At 42.1% G+C, this 15,821-nt stretch overlaps 1 protein-coding gene across 6 annotated transcripts in view; it reads right to left on the bottom strand.

Annotated features, from left to right (window-relative positions):
- Positions 1-15,821, bottom strand: part of KDM4C (lysine demethylase 4C) — a 350,839-nt gene that overhangs the window by 278,428 nt on the left and 56,590 nt on the right. For all 6 annotated transcript variants that reach the window (XR_011379937.1, XM_051858176.2, XM_051858178.2 and 3 more), the window contains one exon: positions 2,000-2,193. Coding sequence is in view for 5 of the 6 variants with exons in the window: in XM_051858176.2 (XP_051714136.1) it covers positions 2,000-2,193 (194 nt within the window). In the remaining variant the exon portion in view is untranslated. The remainder of the gene's footprint in view (positions 1-1,999; positions 2,194-15,821) is intronic.

Here is a 15,821-nt window from a genome sequence, read left to right as displayed (position 1 = left end):
CAAGTCCTTGGGGCCCTGTACCTGTGTGGGAGACCTAGAAGAAGCTCCTGGCTCCTGGCTTCAGATCGGCTCAGCTCCAGCCGTTGTGGCCAATTGAGAACCATCGGGAGGAAGACCTCTCTCTCTCTCTCTCTCTCTCTCTTTCTCTCTGTCTCTTCTCTATGTAACTCTGACTTTCAAATAAATAAAATAAATCTTTTAGAAAAAATAAGTTCAACAGCTTCCCACAAACTTTGTTTTTTTTTTATTTTTTTTTTTATTTTATTTTTTTTTTTATTTTTTTTGACAGGCAGAGTGGACAGTGAGAAAGAGAGACAGAGAGAAAGGTCTTCCTTTGCCGTTGGTTCACCCTCCAATGGCCGCCGCTGCAGCCGGCGCACCGCGCTGATCCGATGGCAGGAGCCAGGATCCAGGTGCTTTTCCTGGTCTCCCATGGGGTGCAGGGCCCAAGCACCTGGGCCATCCTCCACTGCACTCCCTGGCCATAGCAGAGAGCTGGCCTGGAAGAGGGGCAACCGGGACAGAATCCGGCGCCCCGACCGGGACTAGAACCCGGTGTGCCGGCGCCGCAAGGTGGAGGAATAACCTATTGAGCCACGGCGCCGGCCCAAACTTTGTTTTTTAATCATAAAACTCTACAGCAAATCAAGAATTATCCAGATTTTTCTACAATGTCCAAGGATCTCTGACATAAGAAATAAAATTTTACTTCAATTAAATGCTATTTTTCATCATGAAGAACATTGTGACTATTTAACATTTTGGTAAAGGCTTATAACACTTACACCAAATAATAAAACCTCAAAGTCAAGTAGTAGCAAGATGAGGACAGCTGTTATTGTATTACACCCTCTGATCAGTAAGAGAATTTGAGACCATTATCTTTGAATTGGAGTCTAGAGAGCTACTGTGTTGGCACAGCACCTATGGGATAGTCTATCCTGTTTACAACCATCAGAAACATCATATTCCCTGTGCTATCAATTAGATGCTTGATCCACTTCTGTCTGTATGTTATTTGGGATGTACAGGAGGGGGGAGAGTCTTTCAACTGGTGGTAAAGGTGCCAGTTAAGACATCTTCATCCACATTCCATATCAGAGTGTCTTCATTTGAGTAATAGCTCCACTCCCAATTCCAGCTTCCTGCTAATGTGCAACTTAGAGGGCAGCATATGATGGCTGAAGCAGTTGGATTCTTGCCACCCACCTGAGGGACCTGGTTTACTTTCCAGTTCCCAGCTTCTATCTTCCTTATGGACATTTGAAAGACATGAATTAGAAGATGGGAGTTTCTATCTCTCTCTCATAAATTAATAATTTTGAAATAAAGACTAATAATATGTTGAAGCATGAAAATGACCACAAAGGACAGCAGGTTAACTAACAGAATAATGACTGCAAGTGAGTAGCAAATATATCACAGGATGCATTTTACAGAGGCACATATTAAATAAAATAATTACTCAGGAAGATAAGGGAACATGCTCACAAACACAAAGAAAAGCAAGGTGTTTTTCATCTATTGTCATTAACATATTCAACATTTATTCTTTTCTCCACAACTATTATTCTAGAATTATTAATAGGTCTCCTGATTTATCCCTCTTTTCCCCACTTACTAAACAGACCTTTTCACTAATTTTAGAAGATTATTACATTTACTTGAAACATTACATCCAGGAGGTCAACTTGTTACTCTCAATTACCCCCACACATACACCTTCCAACAAATGCTCCAAGACGAAACAATGCCTAAAAAATTCTTCAAGACTAAAATAGTTATATCAATCCATGGGCCTCAAAACACATCACCACTAGGTTTTTGGCTTATGATCAAAACTCTGGGCAAAGTAGGACATAATTGTTATACTCAATAATTTCCTCACAGATCACTTGAATCTGAAACTGCCACATAAGGGATAAAAGACTTTTTAATATGTGTATAATGCCCAAATTCCAATACTCCAAAAGCAAATGAGTATTAAAAAAGTACTTGCCATGACTTGGGCTCTCCAAAATGGAGATAATTAATGCTGTAGAGGTCCATGTCCTCAGTGTGCCATGCGAATGTGGTTTTCCACATGCCAAAATACAGATATGGGGTATTTACACCTTCAATGGAAATACCACACTCTTCTTCAACCACATCCAAGACGGTATTTAAGCGAGCTATGTTCCATTCATCCACACCCTGGAACCAGAAGAGAGAGAAATATCAAATGTTAATAAACAGATAAAGATAACATTTACTAATCATACCACCATCTACCAAAAGTATTATACTGTATATTTTAATTTACTGAAAAGTGAAAACTAAAGCGATCATTATTGAAGAGCTACATTCATATTTCCATTATTATTATTCGAAGATTTCTACCAGCAAAAATCTGGTACCTGATTCCAAATGAAAATGAAAGTAAAGGCCCCACTCCTTACTTGCTGTTAGCAAAAAAATCAATAAATTCAAAGCAGATAATCCAATATGCATTTTCTATCTTTGGTACACCTTTCTGGATTTAGGATTTTTGGGTTTTGGGCTTTCCTATTTATTTTTTACACATAGTATAGAGATCATAGCTACATCAGATTCACCTTGAGAAGCCAATTGTAAAACTTACCTTCATTCGTCCCTCTCTCATGCCTATCCATTTCCGTTTTAGCATGTGATACATTATTTCCTTAATATGCATGGGATGACATATGATGCTTCATTACAAGTATACATTATATAAACTAAAATGTAGGTGAACAAATCTATTCCCTCAAACATTTATCATTTTCTTTTTGATGAAAACATTCAAATTTTCCCTTCTACCTTTACAAAAATAAATTATTGTTATCCAAAATCCCATACAGTACAACAGAATGCCAGAGCTTCTTTCTTCTATCTATTTTCATTTTAATACTCATTACTTAACCTTTCTCATTCCTCCCTCCCTCCCTCCTACTCTCCCCAACCTCTGGTAACCACCATTCTAAGCACCACTTTTATGAGATCAACTTCTTTTAGATTCTACATATCAGTGAAATATGCAGTACTTGTCTTCCTATGCCTGGCTCAGCTCACTTAACATAATGACATCCAGTTCTATCACTGTTGTTATAAATCACAGGAGTTCATTTGTTGTTATGGATGAATAGTATTTCATTGTGTAAATGTATACATTTTCTTTCTCAATTCAAAATTGATGGATAGTTAGGTTGTTTCCATTTCTTAGCTATTGTGAAGAGTGCTGCAATAAACACAGGAATGCAGATATCTTCAGTAAGTGAACTTCATTTGCTTTGGATATGCAAGTATATCTCGTAGAAAAATTACTAGGTTATATGGTAGCTCTATTTCAAATTTTTGTGAAAACTTCATACTGTTTTTCACCATGACTATATGTATGCAAGGGTTCCCTTTTCTCCAGTATTTGTTATCTTTTGTCTTTTGATAGTAGCCATTCAAACCAGAATGAGGAGTTAATCTCATTATTTGCATTTCCCTGATGATTACTGACACTAAGCATTTTTCAGTGGATAAAAAAATCTAAGCCACATAATGCCTGCTAAAAATACTTGCCAAATTTTGGTAAAATTGCTAGAATAACATATTCTTATAACAGTAACCCAACATGCTGGTGACATGACAGAGAACTTTATAGTCACTAATTGAAGAGTTAAAAGTGATAGGAGGGGCCAGTGCTATGGCAAAGAGGGTGAATGCCCTGGCCTGAAACACAGGCATCCCATATGGGCGCCGGTTCTAGTCCCACCTGCTCCTCTTCCAATCCAGCTCTCTGCTATGGCCTGGGATAGCAGTATAAGATGGCCCAAGTCCTTGGGCCCCTACACCCACGTGGGAGACCCGGAAGAAGCTCCTGGCTTCGGATCGGCTCAGCTCTGGCCATTACAGCCACCTGGGGAGTGAACCAGCAGATAGAAGATCTCTCTCTGTGTCTCTGTGTCTCTGTAACTCTTTCAAATAAATAAAATAAATCTTTTTTAAAAAAGCGATAGGAAAAGATTCTTTTTAAGAACTTTACCAATGAATTATTATTAACTGGCTGCAGTTCACAACTGCTTAGAAATTCTTCTAAATTATATCTTTTTCCCACATACTTTTCTCACATATTCAGAGATGGTATACATTTCTATGCAATCATACAGAAACTGCAATGCCTTTAAAAACATTTGGCCTACTCACATGGTTATTAAGGAGAGGCAGTGAATTCACTTGTCTACCAAAAAGACTCTCTAGTAACTATACCAACGGCCTCACATATAACCACATATGGGTTCGAGTCCAGTAGCTCTACTTGCAATCCAGTTCCCTGCTAATGTGCCTGGGAAAGGAGTGGAGGATGGCCAAGTTCTTAGAGCCCTGCACCCAACTGGGAGATCCAGAAGCAGCTCCTGGCTCCTGGCTCCGGCCTGGCAGAGCCCTGGACCCTGGCTCCAGCCTGGCAGAGCCCTGGACATTGCAGGCAATTCGGGGAGTAAACCAACAGAGAGAATACCTCTCTCCCTCTCTCGGTCTCTCTCTCTCTCTCTGTCACTCTACGTTTCAAATAAATAAAAAATAAATCTTAAAGAAAACCCTCTATATACTACCTTTATATAACCCTTTATATACTACTGAAAGCTTTCAGGATTGTTCTGTTTTCATTTTCATCTTTAAACAATCTCTAATCGGAGTGATAACCCAAATTTATCTGACAGGCCAGCGCCGGCTCACTAGACTAATCCTCCGCCTTGCGGCGCCGGCACACCGGGTTCTAGTCCCGGTCGGGGCACCAGATTCTGTCCTGGTTGCCCCTCTTCCAGGCCAGCTCTCTGCTGTGGCCAGGGAGTGCAGTGGAGGATGGACCAAGTACTTGGGCCCTGCACCCCATGGGAGACCAGGGTAAGTACCTGGCTCCTGCCATTGGATCAGTGCAGTGCGCTGGCCGCCGCGCGCCGGCCGTGGCGGCCATTGGAGGGTGAACCAACGGCAAAAGGAAGACCTTTCTCTCTGTCTCTCTCTCACTGTCCACGCTGCCTGTCAAAAAATAAAAATTAAAAAAAAAATTTTTTTTTAAATTTATCTGACTTTTGGGTTAGGAAAATTGTTGATAAAACAGTTACTGAGGCTGAGGATATAATTTAATTCCTAAATTCTCTTAAGTAGTCACTCCATCTACAACATAAGCCCCACACCGAGAAGTTTGATGTTTGGAAATTGGTTCAAGTCAGTAAACTTTTAGACAAGATCCTGGATCCCAACTTACCAGTTCTCATAAAAGTTTAATCAAATTATGTAAAATATTTATCTCATTCTATTTATAGATATAATCTCTTAATTCTAGTCCAATCAGACTTCAGTCCAATCAGTCTAATAATAGATTCCTATTTAAAAGTCATTACAGAAGCAATGAATCTCAAGTAATAAATGAATACCATATTAGAGGAATCATTTTTAAAGTGAATGAACTTGCGAATACAGACACAGACTAGTCCTCTGAATCTGCTATATATCCAGACCTCGAAATATTATTTCTGATGATAGAAAGTCAGAAATTTAGCCTGTATGTGAGAAAAGGCCTGAGACCAGGACCTCCTGTGGAAGCTCCAGAAGCCCAGTATTTTGCACTTCAAAGCCCTGCCCAGACCCTGATAACCTCTCAAGTGGTCTCAGCCCCTCCCACAAGGAAAGCTCCCAGGAGAATTCTCTCCTCAGGACCAAATGTGTTACCTGCCCTGATAATACAATACAGGGCAATAAAACCTTCACAGATGCCCTAAGGGAAGCCCCTCTACTCTGCCTGGTGCCAGCAAGGGGGGGGGGGGGGGGATTTGCAAATTTTTATCCAACAAACCCTTCCAGCTAGGATTCCCCATCCTTTGTCCTGGAGGAGAGGGAGAGGTGAGTGAACTCCCTTATAAGCCTAGGAAGTCCAAACAGGCTTTGGGGTCGGCCCTCTGCTCTGCTGAGCCACCATCCTGGCCTGCCCAGGTGTATTCTCACCATTGAACCAGGTAACCTCGCTTTCCCCCAGTCCCAGTGACTGGGCACTCTCTCCCTTTCCCTTCCATTCTGACAGATGCCCTGTCCCCAGTAAAGCCTAACCACTTTGCTGCCTCATGCCTGAATTCTTTCTTGCATGAAGACAAGAACCCCCTGGCTTCCATGGCCTTTTCTCTGGTGACATTTCTATCTCTGAAAAATAACCAAAGGATGAATCCCTGGACATTGTAAACATGTAGGCCAAAGGAGAAGAGGACCAGAGAACAAAGAATGCTTCCCAAAAGACCAAGCTTGTAGCTGCGTATCTGCCACCCACCATGGTGAAAATCAAAGAGCCTGGCTGAGATTCATATCTTTCTTCACAAAAACATGAGGGTTCCAGTATACTGCAAGTGTCCCTTAGAGTACTAAATAAGTGAATGGAAAACAAAACTAAATAATGTTTATAACTGATGTCATAACTATCCCCACTCATCTCCAGAAGATCTAAATGGAAAGCATCCTAAAAACAATACTCAAATATGGGAGAAAAGATAACAAAATCCTTTGACATATACTACTGAAATTCTTCCTATTAATGGGCAACTAATACATTTGAAGTAGTTTATTGGAATAATTTTCATTGCCCTAATACTGATGCATAATCTCTTTTGCTAAAACAAAAACTCACCCAACTTTAATTAAACAGTTGTGCAAATATTAAGAATAAGGGAGAGATGAATTTTATTGCTTCAAAATTCCTTCTTCAATGTTTGTTCTCTACTTTTGACTAAATTGGCTAACTGCCTCTAAGGACAGGCTCTTTTGAAGAGTCCCAGGTCTCCCTCTTTTATGTAGAAAAGCAATAAACCTAGCTTAGCACTCAGGTGAAATGTGATACATATAATATCTCTTTACACAACACACAAATACACACTACGTATGTACAAAACAATCCAATGAAATAGGTAAACTTACACCCAGATGAACAAATGAAAAAAAAAAAAAAACAAACTACACTCTTAACTAGTAGTCGGAAGAAATGAGTAATCTATGGGACTGGCATTATGGCATACCATGTAAAGCAACCTCCTGTAACGCCAACATCCCAAATGGGTGCTGGTTCAAGTCCCAGCTGCTCTACTTCTGATCCAGCTCCATATGGCCTGGGAAAAGCAGCAGAAGTTGGCCGAAGTCCTTCAGCCCTAGCCACGTGTGTGAGAGGCTTTGAAGAAGCCCTGGCCATTGCGACTTCATTGGGAGTGAACCAGTGAATGGAAGATCTCCCTCTCTCCCTCTCCCTCTCCCTCTCCTTCTCTCCCCCAAACTCTTTCAATTAAATAAATAAATCCTTAAAAAAAAAAAAAATGAGTAGTCAAAATCTATTTGGCTCCAAGGCCTTTGCTCTCAAAGTTAATGCTTCCAGTTCTGATCCTTTTAAAATACAACATATATCATACTCTTTTCTCAGCATCAACTGCCAACAAAGATCCAAGGAGCTAAAATTTAGGAGTCACAAACACATAAAGCTGCTACATTCTTCCCACCCAGGGATACTGTCATCCTCCATAAACACTAGCTACCTTACAAGCTGCTTCACTTGAGGACTGGTAAAAGAATTGAATCAGTTTCCAGAAACACCCCAGAAATAACCAGCCCACAATGACAGGTTAAAATTTGCCATATGGTTCAAAGCTGAAAACTATCAAGTATTTCAAGTCTCCATACCAGCCCATGTTCACAAACCCAAATTCTGTCTTCTTCTAACAAAGCTCTGCCAGACAAAGTTCAGCACATGCTTGAGCAACATTTATAACTCCACTGACCTCCTATGGGAAGACATGTTCTCCCTGGCTCCATCTTCCTTCACCACAATTACCCAGTCAACATTCTAAATTTGCCCTGCTCCATTTGTCTCCATATCCTGTACTTGTTTTCCAAAATAACTCACCATTGCACCATGATTTGTGCACATATGTATAATGAAGAGCCTGATCAAGACCCTTGCATCAGGGCCAGCGCTGTGGCATAGCAGGTAAGGCCACCACCTGTAGTGCCGGCATCCCATATGGGTGCCGATTCGAGTCCCGGCTGAGCAGAAGATGGCCCAAGTCCTGGGTCCCTTGCACCTATGTGAGAGATCTGGAAGAAACTCCTGGTTCCTGGCTTCGGATGGGCGCAGCTCCAGCCGTTGCGGCCAATTGGGGAGTGAACCATCAGATGGAAGACTCTCTCTCTCTCTCTCTCTCTCTCTCTCTCTCTGACTCTCCTTCTCTCTCTGGGTGACTTGGACTTTTAAATAAATAAATAAATCTTTAAAAAAAGAAAAAGACTTTTGCTTCACTGTACCTTCCTCCTGTTAGGAAACAGATGGGAATTTGGAAGAACTAATGTTCAATACCACAGCCAAAGTAAGGAGATGTCTGAGAACGAGGCCATCCTGGACTCTGCTACTGTGACTGTGCTCAGTCACTTGAAGACTGAAGGACAACACTGTGGCAACACTTCATATCTACCAAACTCACAGAAATAAAGCACATATCAGAGTACCTCAATGTTTCCAAGTATTTTCAGGTAACATTAGTTTTACCAGATACCATGGTCAAAAAACTATAGTCTTTGTTTCCTCCTATTCTAAATGTCCTGAGAGGCCCAACTTTAAGAAAACATGTTTAACAGGGTTTAACTCCACATTTCCCAAAAATCATTTGACAATGGAAGTTTGTTTGCATAATACATTTACATGCCATAAAAAAAATACCATGTAGGACAACAATTAGGGGAAGCATTACGGTAAGCAGCTACCTAAATTCCTCAGACCAAATGGAACACAGCAGCAAAACAACAAGTAATTCTGGGAGTGGATGTTGTTATATAGATTTAGCTGTCACCTGCAACACCATGTCCCATATAGAGTGCTGGTTCAAGTCTTGACTCCTCCACTTTTTTTTTTTTTTTTTTTTTTTTACAGGCAGAGCGGACAGTGAGAGACAGAGAGAAAGGTCTTCCTTTGCCGCTGGTTCACCCTCCAATGGCCACCGCAGCCGGCGCGCTGTGGCTGGCGCACCACACTGATCCGATGGCAGGAGCCAGGTACTTATCCTGGTCTCCCATGGGGTGCAGGGCCCAAGCACTTGGGCCATCCTCCACTGCACTCCCTGGCCACAGCAGAGAGCTGGCCTGGAAGAGGGGCAACTGGGACAGAATCCGGTGCCCCGACCGGGACCAGAACCCGGTGTGCCGGCGCCACAAGGCAGAGGATTAGCCTAGTGAGCTGCGGCGCCGGCCGACTCCTCCACTTTCAATCCAGCTTCCTATTAATGTGCACCCTATAAAGCAGCAGGTAATGGCTTAGATACCTGCCAACCTCATGGGAAACCTGAACTGGCTCCTAGCTTCAATCTGGCAGAGCCTTGGAAGTTGTAGGCATTAGAGGAACAAATCAGCAACTGGAGGAGATTTTCTTTCCCTCTCCCTCTGTGTGTGTGTATGTGTGCACGCATATGCTTGTGTGTGTGTATTTCCCTGTCTTTCAAATAAAATAAACAATATTAAGGAGTTATCAGCAAAAAAAAAAAAATAGTACAATGAGGAGTTCTAGGTCTATTCCTTCCTAGAAATATATTTTAAAAGGAAAAAAAAAAAAGGGCTGGCGCTGTGGCAAAGCAAGTAAACCCACTGCCTGCAGTGCCAGCATCCCATATGGGCACCAATTCGAGTCCCAACTGCTCCACTTCTGATCCAGCTCTCTTCTATGGTCTGGAAAAGCAGTAGAAGATGGCCCAAGGGATTGGGCCCCTGCACCCCTATGGGAGACCCAGACATAGGTCCTGGCTCCTGGCTTCAGATCAGCACAGCTCTGGCAGTTGTGGCCAATTGGGGAGTGAACCAGCAGATAGAAAACTTCTCTCTGGCTCTACCTCTCTAACCCTGTCTTTCAAATAAATTAAATAAATCTTTTTTAAAAATTATGTTTAACATGCATACCTCTTGCTGTCCTCACCCAGCAATGAAGAATTTCAATCTTAAAGAAAATACTGGGACTGGTATTGTGGCACAGCCGGTAAAGCCACCACCTGCAATGCCTGCTTTCCATATGGATGCCAGTTAAAGTCGTGGTGCTCCACTTCCAATCCAGCTCCCTGCTAACAGCCTGGGAAAAGCAGCAGAAGATGGCCCAAGTGCTGGGGCCCCTGTATTCACATAGGAAGCCTGGATGAAGATCCTGGCTCCTGGCACTGACCTGCCATTGCTGCCATTTGGGGAGTGAACCAGAAGATGGAAAATCTCTGTGTGTATGCACTTGTGCGTCTACTTTTCTCTCTATAACTCTAAAATTCAAATAAATAAATAAACTTTTAAACAAAAGCCCAGTATTAGAAGCACAGCATGCTATGCTGGAATTCAAAGTTCTCTTTTCAAATGCTGCCTTCACCATTCACCAGCTGTTGAACCTGATAGTTTGTCTTTAATGGCAAAGTTATGACTAACATTCAGATGCGTCACCCAGGCCACCACAGAACTGTGGCTACCTTGTAAGACCATAAGAAGGGTCCAGTCGCTCAATAAAACTACTTTCAAAAAACTTTGCCTCCCCTGTGATGTCTGAGACTTCCCAACAGTACAGGAATCCAGATTTGCCTACCTCATAGGACAGCTATAAATACAAGACTGCAAATTGACTGTGAGATTATTCTGAAAAACTGTTCTAATTAAATTGTTATTTTCAAAAGGTTAGGGAAGGTTTCAGGACCACCATTCCTTTGAGAGGTATACTCTAGTTTCCAAGTCACCTCTCCACAATAGAGTCTTCAGCATAATGTTCCAAAGAACATGGCAGGAGATGAAGAATTGAATAATAAATCAGTAATTACAAATTGAGGAGTCCAAAGAGCCTGGCAGGTAACATCCAAAAAAAGGAAAAGGAAAAAGGTGAGAATAGAGTGTATTGGAGATAATCTACTATCCTGTCTAAAGGGGACAGAAATTACTTAGTTTCTACTTATTGCTATCACTTGGAATGCTGCCAAATCTTTCAATATTTAAAGTGCAGCCCCAGATCCAAATTTTGTGTGACATTAGTCAGCTTTTAAAACCCTAGGGATTCAAGCAAAATAGATCTGTGATCATATTTGCAAAGATAATAGGCATTAAAGAGCTCACCTTATTACAATAATTTACAAACAGATAAAGGAAGCAGGAGTTTTCTAGACAGGTTATAAATATAAAGTTAGTGAATGTGAGCTCGGGGCAGAGAAAATGAAATTAAATCTCATCATGTATTTGCTCAGCACTAAATAGCTCTATTAGGACTCCATGAATGTTTCCAGTAACTGGACTAAGATTGTTCAAGTTGCATGAACCTCCCAAGAATTAACTCTAAATATGCGTGATTTAGCCTCACATGCCATCACAGTGTAGAAATTCAATGTGACAATAGCCAAAAGGGGGGCCGGCACTGTGGCACAGTGGGTTAATGCCCTGGCCTGAAGCGCCAGCATCCCATTATGGGCACCAGTTTGAGACCCAGTTGCTCCACTTCCCATCCAGCTCTCTGCAATGGCCTGGGAAAACAGTAGAAGATGGCCCAAAAGTCCTTGGGCCACAGCACCCACATGGGAGACCCGAAAGAAGCTCCTGGCTCCTGGCTTCGAATCAGCACAGCTCCGGCCGTTGCAGCTAATTGGTGAGTGAACCAGCAGATGGAAGACCTCTCTCTGTGTAACTCTGACTTTCAAATAAATAGATAAAATCTTAAAAAAAAAAAATAGCCAAAGGGAAACAAAATAAAATTGGAAAGTGCAAACTCTAAGCAATAGTAAAAATTGAATACCTAATCCTGAAAAACCGGGATCCCGGGATCCAGCACAACTCTGATAATACCATGTGACTTTTTTTTTAATTTATTATTTTATTTGAAAGGCAAAGTTACAGAGAGGCAGAGACAGAGATAAAGAGAGAGAGGTCTTCCATCTACTGGTTCACTCCCCAAATGACCGAAATGGCCAGAGCTGCGCCGATCCAAAGCCAAGAGCCAAGAGCTTCCTCTGGATCTGCCACACAGGTGCAGGGACCCAAAGACATGGGCCATCTTCTACTGCTTTCCCAGTCCATAGCAGAGAGTAGGATCAGAAGCCATACAGCCGGGACTCGAACCAGCACCTATATGGGATACTGGCACTGCAGGTGGCAACTTTACCCTCTATGCCACAGCACCAGCCATGATGTGATTTCTTTAAAAGAACCACTGTGGTGCTAGAGTTTAGCCACTTGTCAGATACGACCAATGCACCAAAAGTGACTTACTAGTGCATTCTGCTTTGGTCATCAAGTAAATATGAGAAAGTAGTACAATATCCACACTGAAATACTTCCAAGAGAAGACAACACTGTCAAGAGTTTTTTCACTCTATTGTATATGTATTAAGGGCTACCTTATCATTTGCTTTACATAACAACCTGGCTGACCATAGAAAGACAACTGATAAATTGACACACAATTCTTAAGAATCATGTATTTACGGTAACATTCCATACAAACAATAAGAGTTAGGGCTGGGAGCTGGATTGAAAGTGAAGCAGCACCCATATGGGATGCCAGTGCTATAGGCCATGGCTTAACACTGGCCCCAATAATTCCTTTTTGACCAGTTAGTTGAATCTTTCCACTCAATTTGTAAACACTCCCTCATAAACACTAGCTTTCATATCTTATTAAAAAAAAATTTAAGATGAAATCTTGATTTGGACATCTTTTCTTTTTTAAAAATGGGGGGCCAGAACCGTGGTGCAGTAGGTTAATTCTCTGGCTGCGGAGCCAGCATCCGGTATGGGTGCCGGTTCTATTCCCAGCTGCTCCTCTTGCAATCCAGCTCTCTGCTGTGGCCCAGGAGGGCAGTGGAGGATGGCCCAACTGCTTGGGCCCCTGCAACCGTGTGGAAGAGCGGGAAAAAGCACCTGGCTCCTGGCTTCAAATAGGCGCAGTGCCGGCCGTTGCGGCCATTTGGGGGGTGAACCAACGGAAGGAAGACCTTTCTCTCCCTCTCACTGTCTATAACTCTACCTCTCAAATAAATAAAATCTTTTAAAAAATAAATAAATAAAAATAAAAATGGGGAAGGACAGTCCAAAGCAAGCCATATCTTTTCACATTCCTTTGGGAAACCTGTAGCAAGGCATGGCTGCTGGGGATGCTCCCTTCTGACCACTGAGGACCTCAAGGTGCCGATCTGAGACAGGAGGATCTCCAAGTACACCAAAGCTCTAAACCTCCTTCCTGGTGGCCACTTAGAATAGTAGATGAAGATGAGAAAAAGGTGTTGCTCATCCCTGCCACTAATTAGGGGTCACCTAAGATAAACTCTATGAAATCAGTCTTAGGTTCCTCATCCACTGACATGCTGCCCGAATCAGATGATTGCTCAGATTCCTTCCAGCTAAAATCATTAATAATTTTATGACCACCCGCCTAATTCAGTACCAAATCTATGGTTTTTCATCTCCGTGTTTCATACTCTTTCCCCTTAAGAAATTCTCCCTGCTGCTTGTCTAATGCTTTCCCAGAGAAACCAACTTCTGCAGGTACACTAGTCACCCAGTACACACCGACACTCCCAGCACTTCATCCCTCATGTTGATCACCACATCCATGCCCACCATGTCCTGCGTTCTCAATCTTGTAGAACGTGCCAATGCCCAGGAATCTTAACTGTGTTACACTGTTATTGTACAAGCACTCATTCCACCCATGGGGTACCTCACCTACACCGTATGTGCTATTTATCCCTTAGGGAAGCCATTTACAACTCGTCAGCTAACCAGAAAGCACCCTGCAGAAGCAAACACTCTTTCTACAGTCTCACACCCCAGACCACTCCACAGAGCGTAATCACACATGCTTGCTGGTTTATCAGATAGCACTGTAATAGCCAAAGACTTAGTAGGCTTTCTTTTCCTCTGTCCCCTGCCCCAAAAGTCTTTGTTTAGTTCTTTGTTCTTTTTGTTTTTTCCAAAGTATTTTGAAAGAGAATCAGTTTTAGGTGTTCAGATTCAGTTTATCAGACTTTAAAGAACACATTGCCAAATTTTGGCCAAAGTGTTAATATTTTGGGAAAGCTTTCTATCATTTTGGCACTGAGATATTTAAATAAATTTTTTGAAAAAATATATTTTGATGGTGAAGTTTAACAATTGAGAGGTAAAGAGAAGAACTGAAATAGAAATGACCAGTTCACCTCACATCCTATTCAACACAATTTGTTTTCACATCATTTCTGACACAAGATTTGTATCTGCCTGAACAATAACTTATTTATCTTCTCACTTTCAGTGGCAATCCAATTTGGTCTGGACAGATACAGTGCTTAGAACATTATTCCAATCGCTTCTCAGCCTTTTGGCCAAGATCAAGTGTAGGACATTATTCCAGGGACCGGCACCACTGTGGCCTAATGAGGAAAGTCACCACCTGCATTGCCAGCATCCCCTACAGGCGCCTGTTCGAGTCCCAGCCACTCCACTCTCAATCCAGCTCTCTGCTATGGTCTGGGAAAGCAGTAAATGATGGCCCAAGTGCTTGACCCTACACACCTACATGGAAGATCATAGGAAACTTTGGGCTCCTGGCTTCGAATTGGCGCAGCTCCAGCCATTGCAGCAATCTGGGGAGTGAACCAGCGGATGAAAACCTCTCTCTCTGTGCCTCTCTTCTCTCTCTGTGTGTAACTCTTTCAAATAAATAAATAAATCTTTAAAAAAAAAATTATTCCAGTGACAGACTAATTTTCCCCCTCGGTGATCCTTCCTAACCCTCTCATGCAATAAACTCTAGGATGTTAGCCTATAACTGGGCTTTAACTTCTGTTTCCGTGACAATTCCTGTGCCATCCAGGCTATGCCTATCTGACAATACCCTTCTGAAAATACAACTTCCAGAATTAACTAGAACACTCTACATTCAATGTGACCAGTAAATTAACACTAAACATCACCTCCCCCTGTCAGTACAGCATAATTTGGGTTGTGCAGGACAAAGCTTCATTTACTAAACAGGAGCCCTAGCATGCTAGTAAACAATGAGATTTTAATTTTTTTTTTTTTTTTTTTTTTTTTTTACTTAAAGTCATACACGGGGGCCAGCACTGTGGCACGGTGGGAAAAGCTGCCACCTGCAGCACCAGCGTCCCATATGGCCACCCGCTCAAGTCCTGGCTGCTCCACCTCCCATCCAGCTCCTCGTTAATGTGCCTGGGAAAGCAGTGGAAGATGGCCCAAGTCCCTTGGGTTCCTACACCAGCGCGGGAAACCCAGAAGAAGCTCCAGGCTCCTGGCTTCAGATTGAACCAGTTATTCTCTCGCTCTCTCTCTCTCTGAACCAGCAGATGGGAAGATATTCATTCTCTTTCTTTCTCTTTCTCTCTCTCTCTCCCTCTGCCTCTCCCTCTCTCTCTCTCTCTTCCTCGCTCCCTCCCTCCCTCCCTCCCTCTCTGCCTCTGTGTAACTCTGCCTTTCAAATAAATAAATCCTTAAAAAAAAAAAAAAAGTCATACACAAAACTAAAACCTAAAAGTCATGAGCCTACAGGCCTACAATTCTGTCTTTGAACTAAAACATGTCTAGGAGAATGACCTGTTTGCCCTAATATGGAATTTAGGCAATTAGTATTCTAGCTTTAAATTATTTATTGCAGGATAAATTATATTCTGATGTAATTAACATATAAAAATAGAAAGGCATTCTCTTGGTGACTTAGACTATTTTACCACATTTGGAACCTCACAGCCTTAAATGAACTTGTTGTCCATGAGCACCACCTGGTGGATGAAGGTATTTAAACTACCCAATTGTATGAC

The sequence above is a fragment of the Oryctolagus cuniculus genome, chromosome 1, assembly GCF_964237555.1.
Source record: "Oryctolagus cuniculus chromosome 1, mOryCun1.1, whole genome shotgun sequence".
NCBI lineage: Eukaryota > Metazoa > Chordata > Mammalia > Lagomorpha > Leporidae > Oryctolagus > Oryctolagus cuniculus.
Note: the sequence above shows the minus strand (reverse complement) of the source record. Positions and strands in the feature narration are given on the sequence as shown.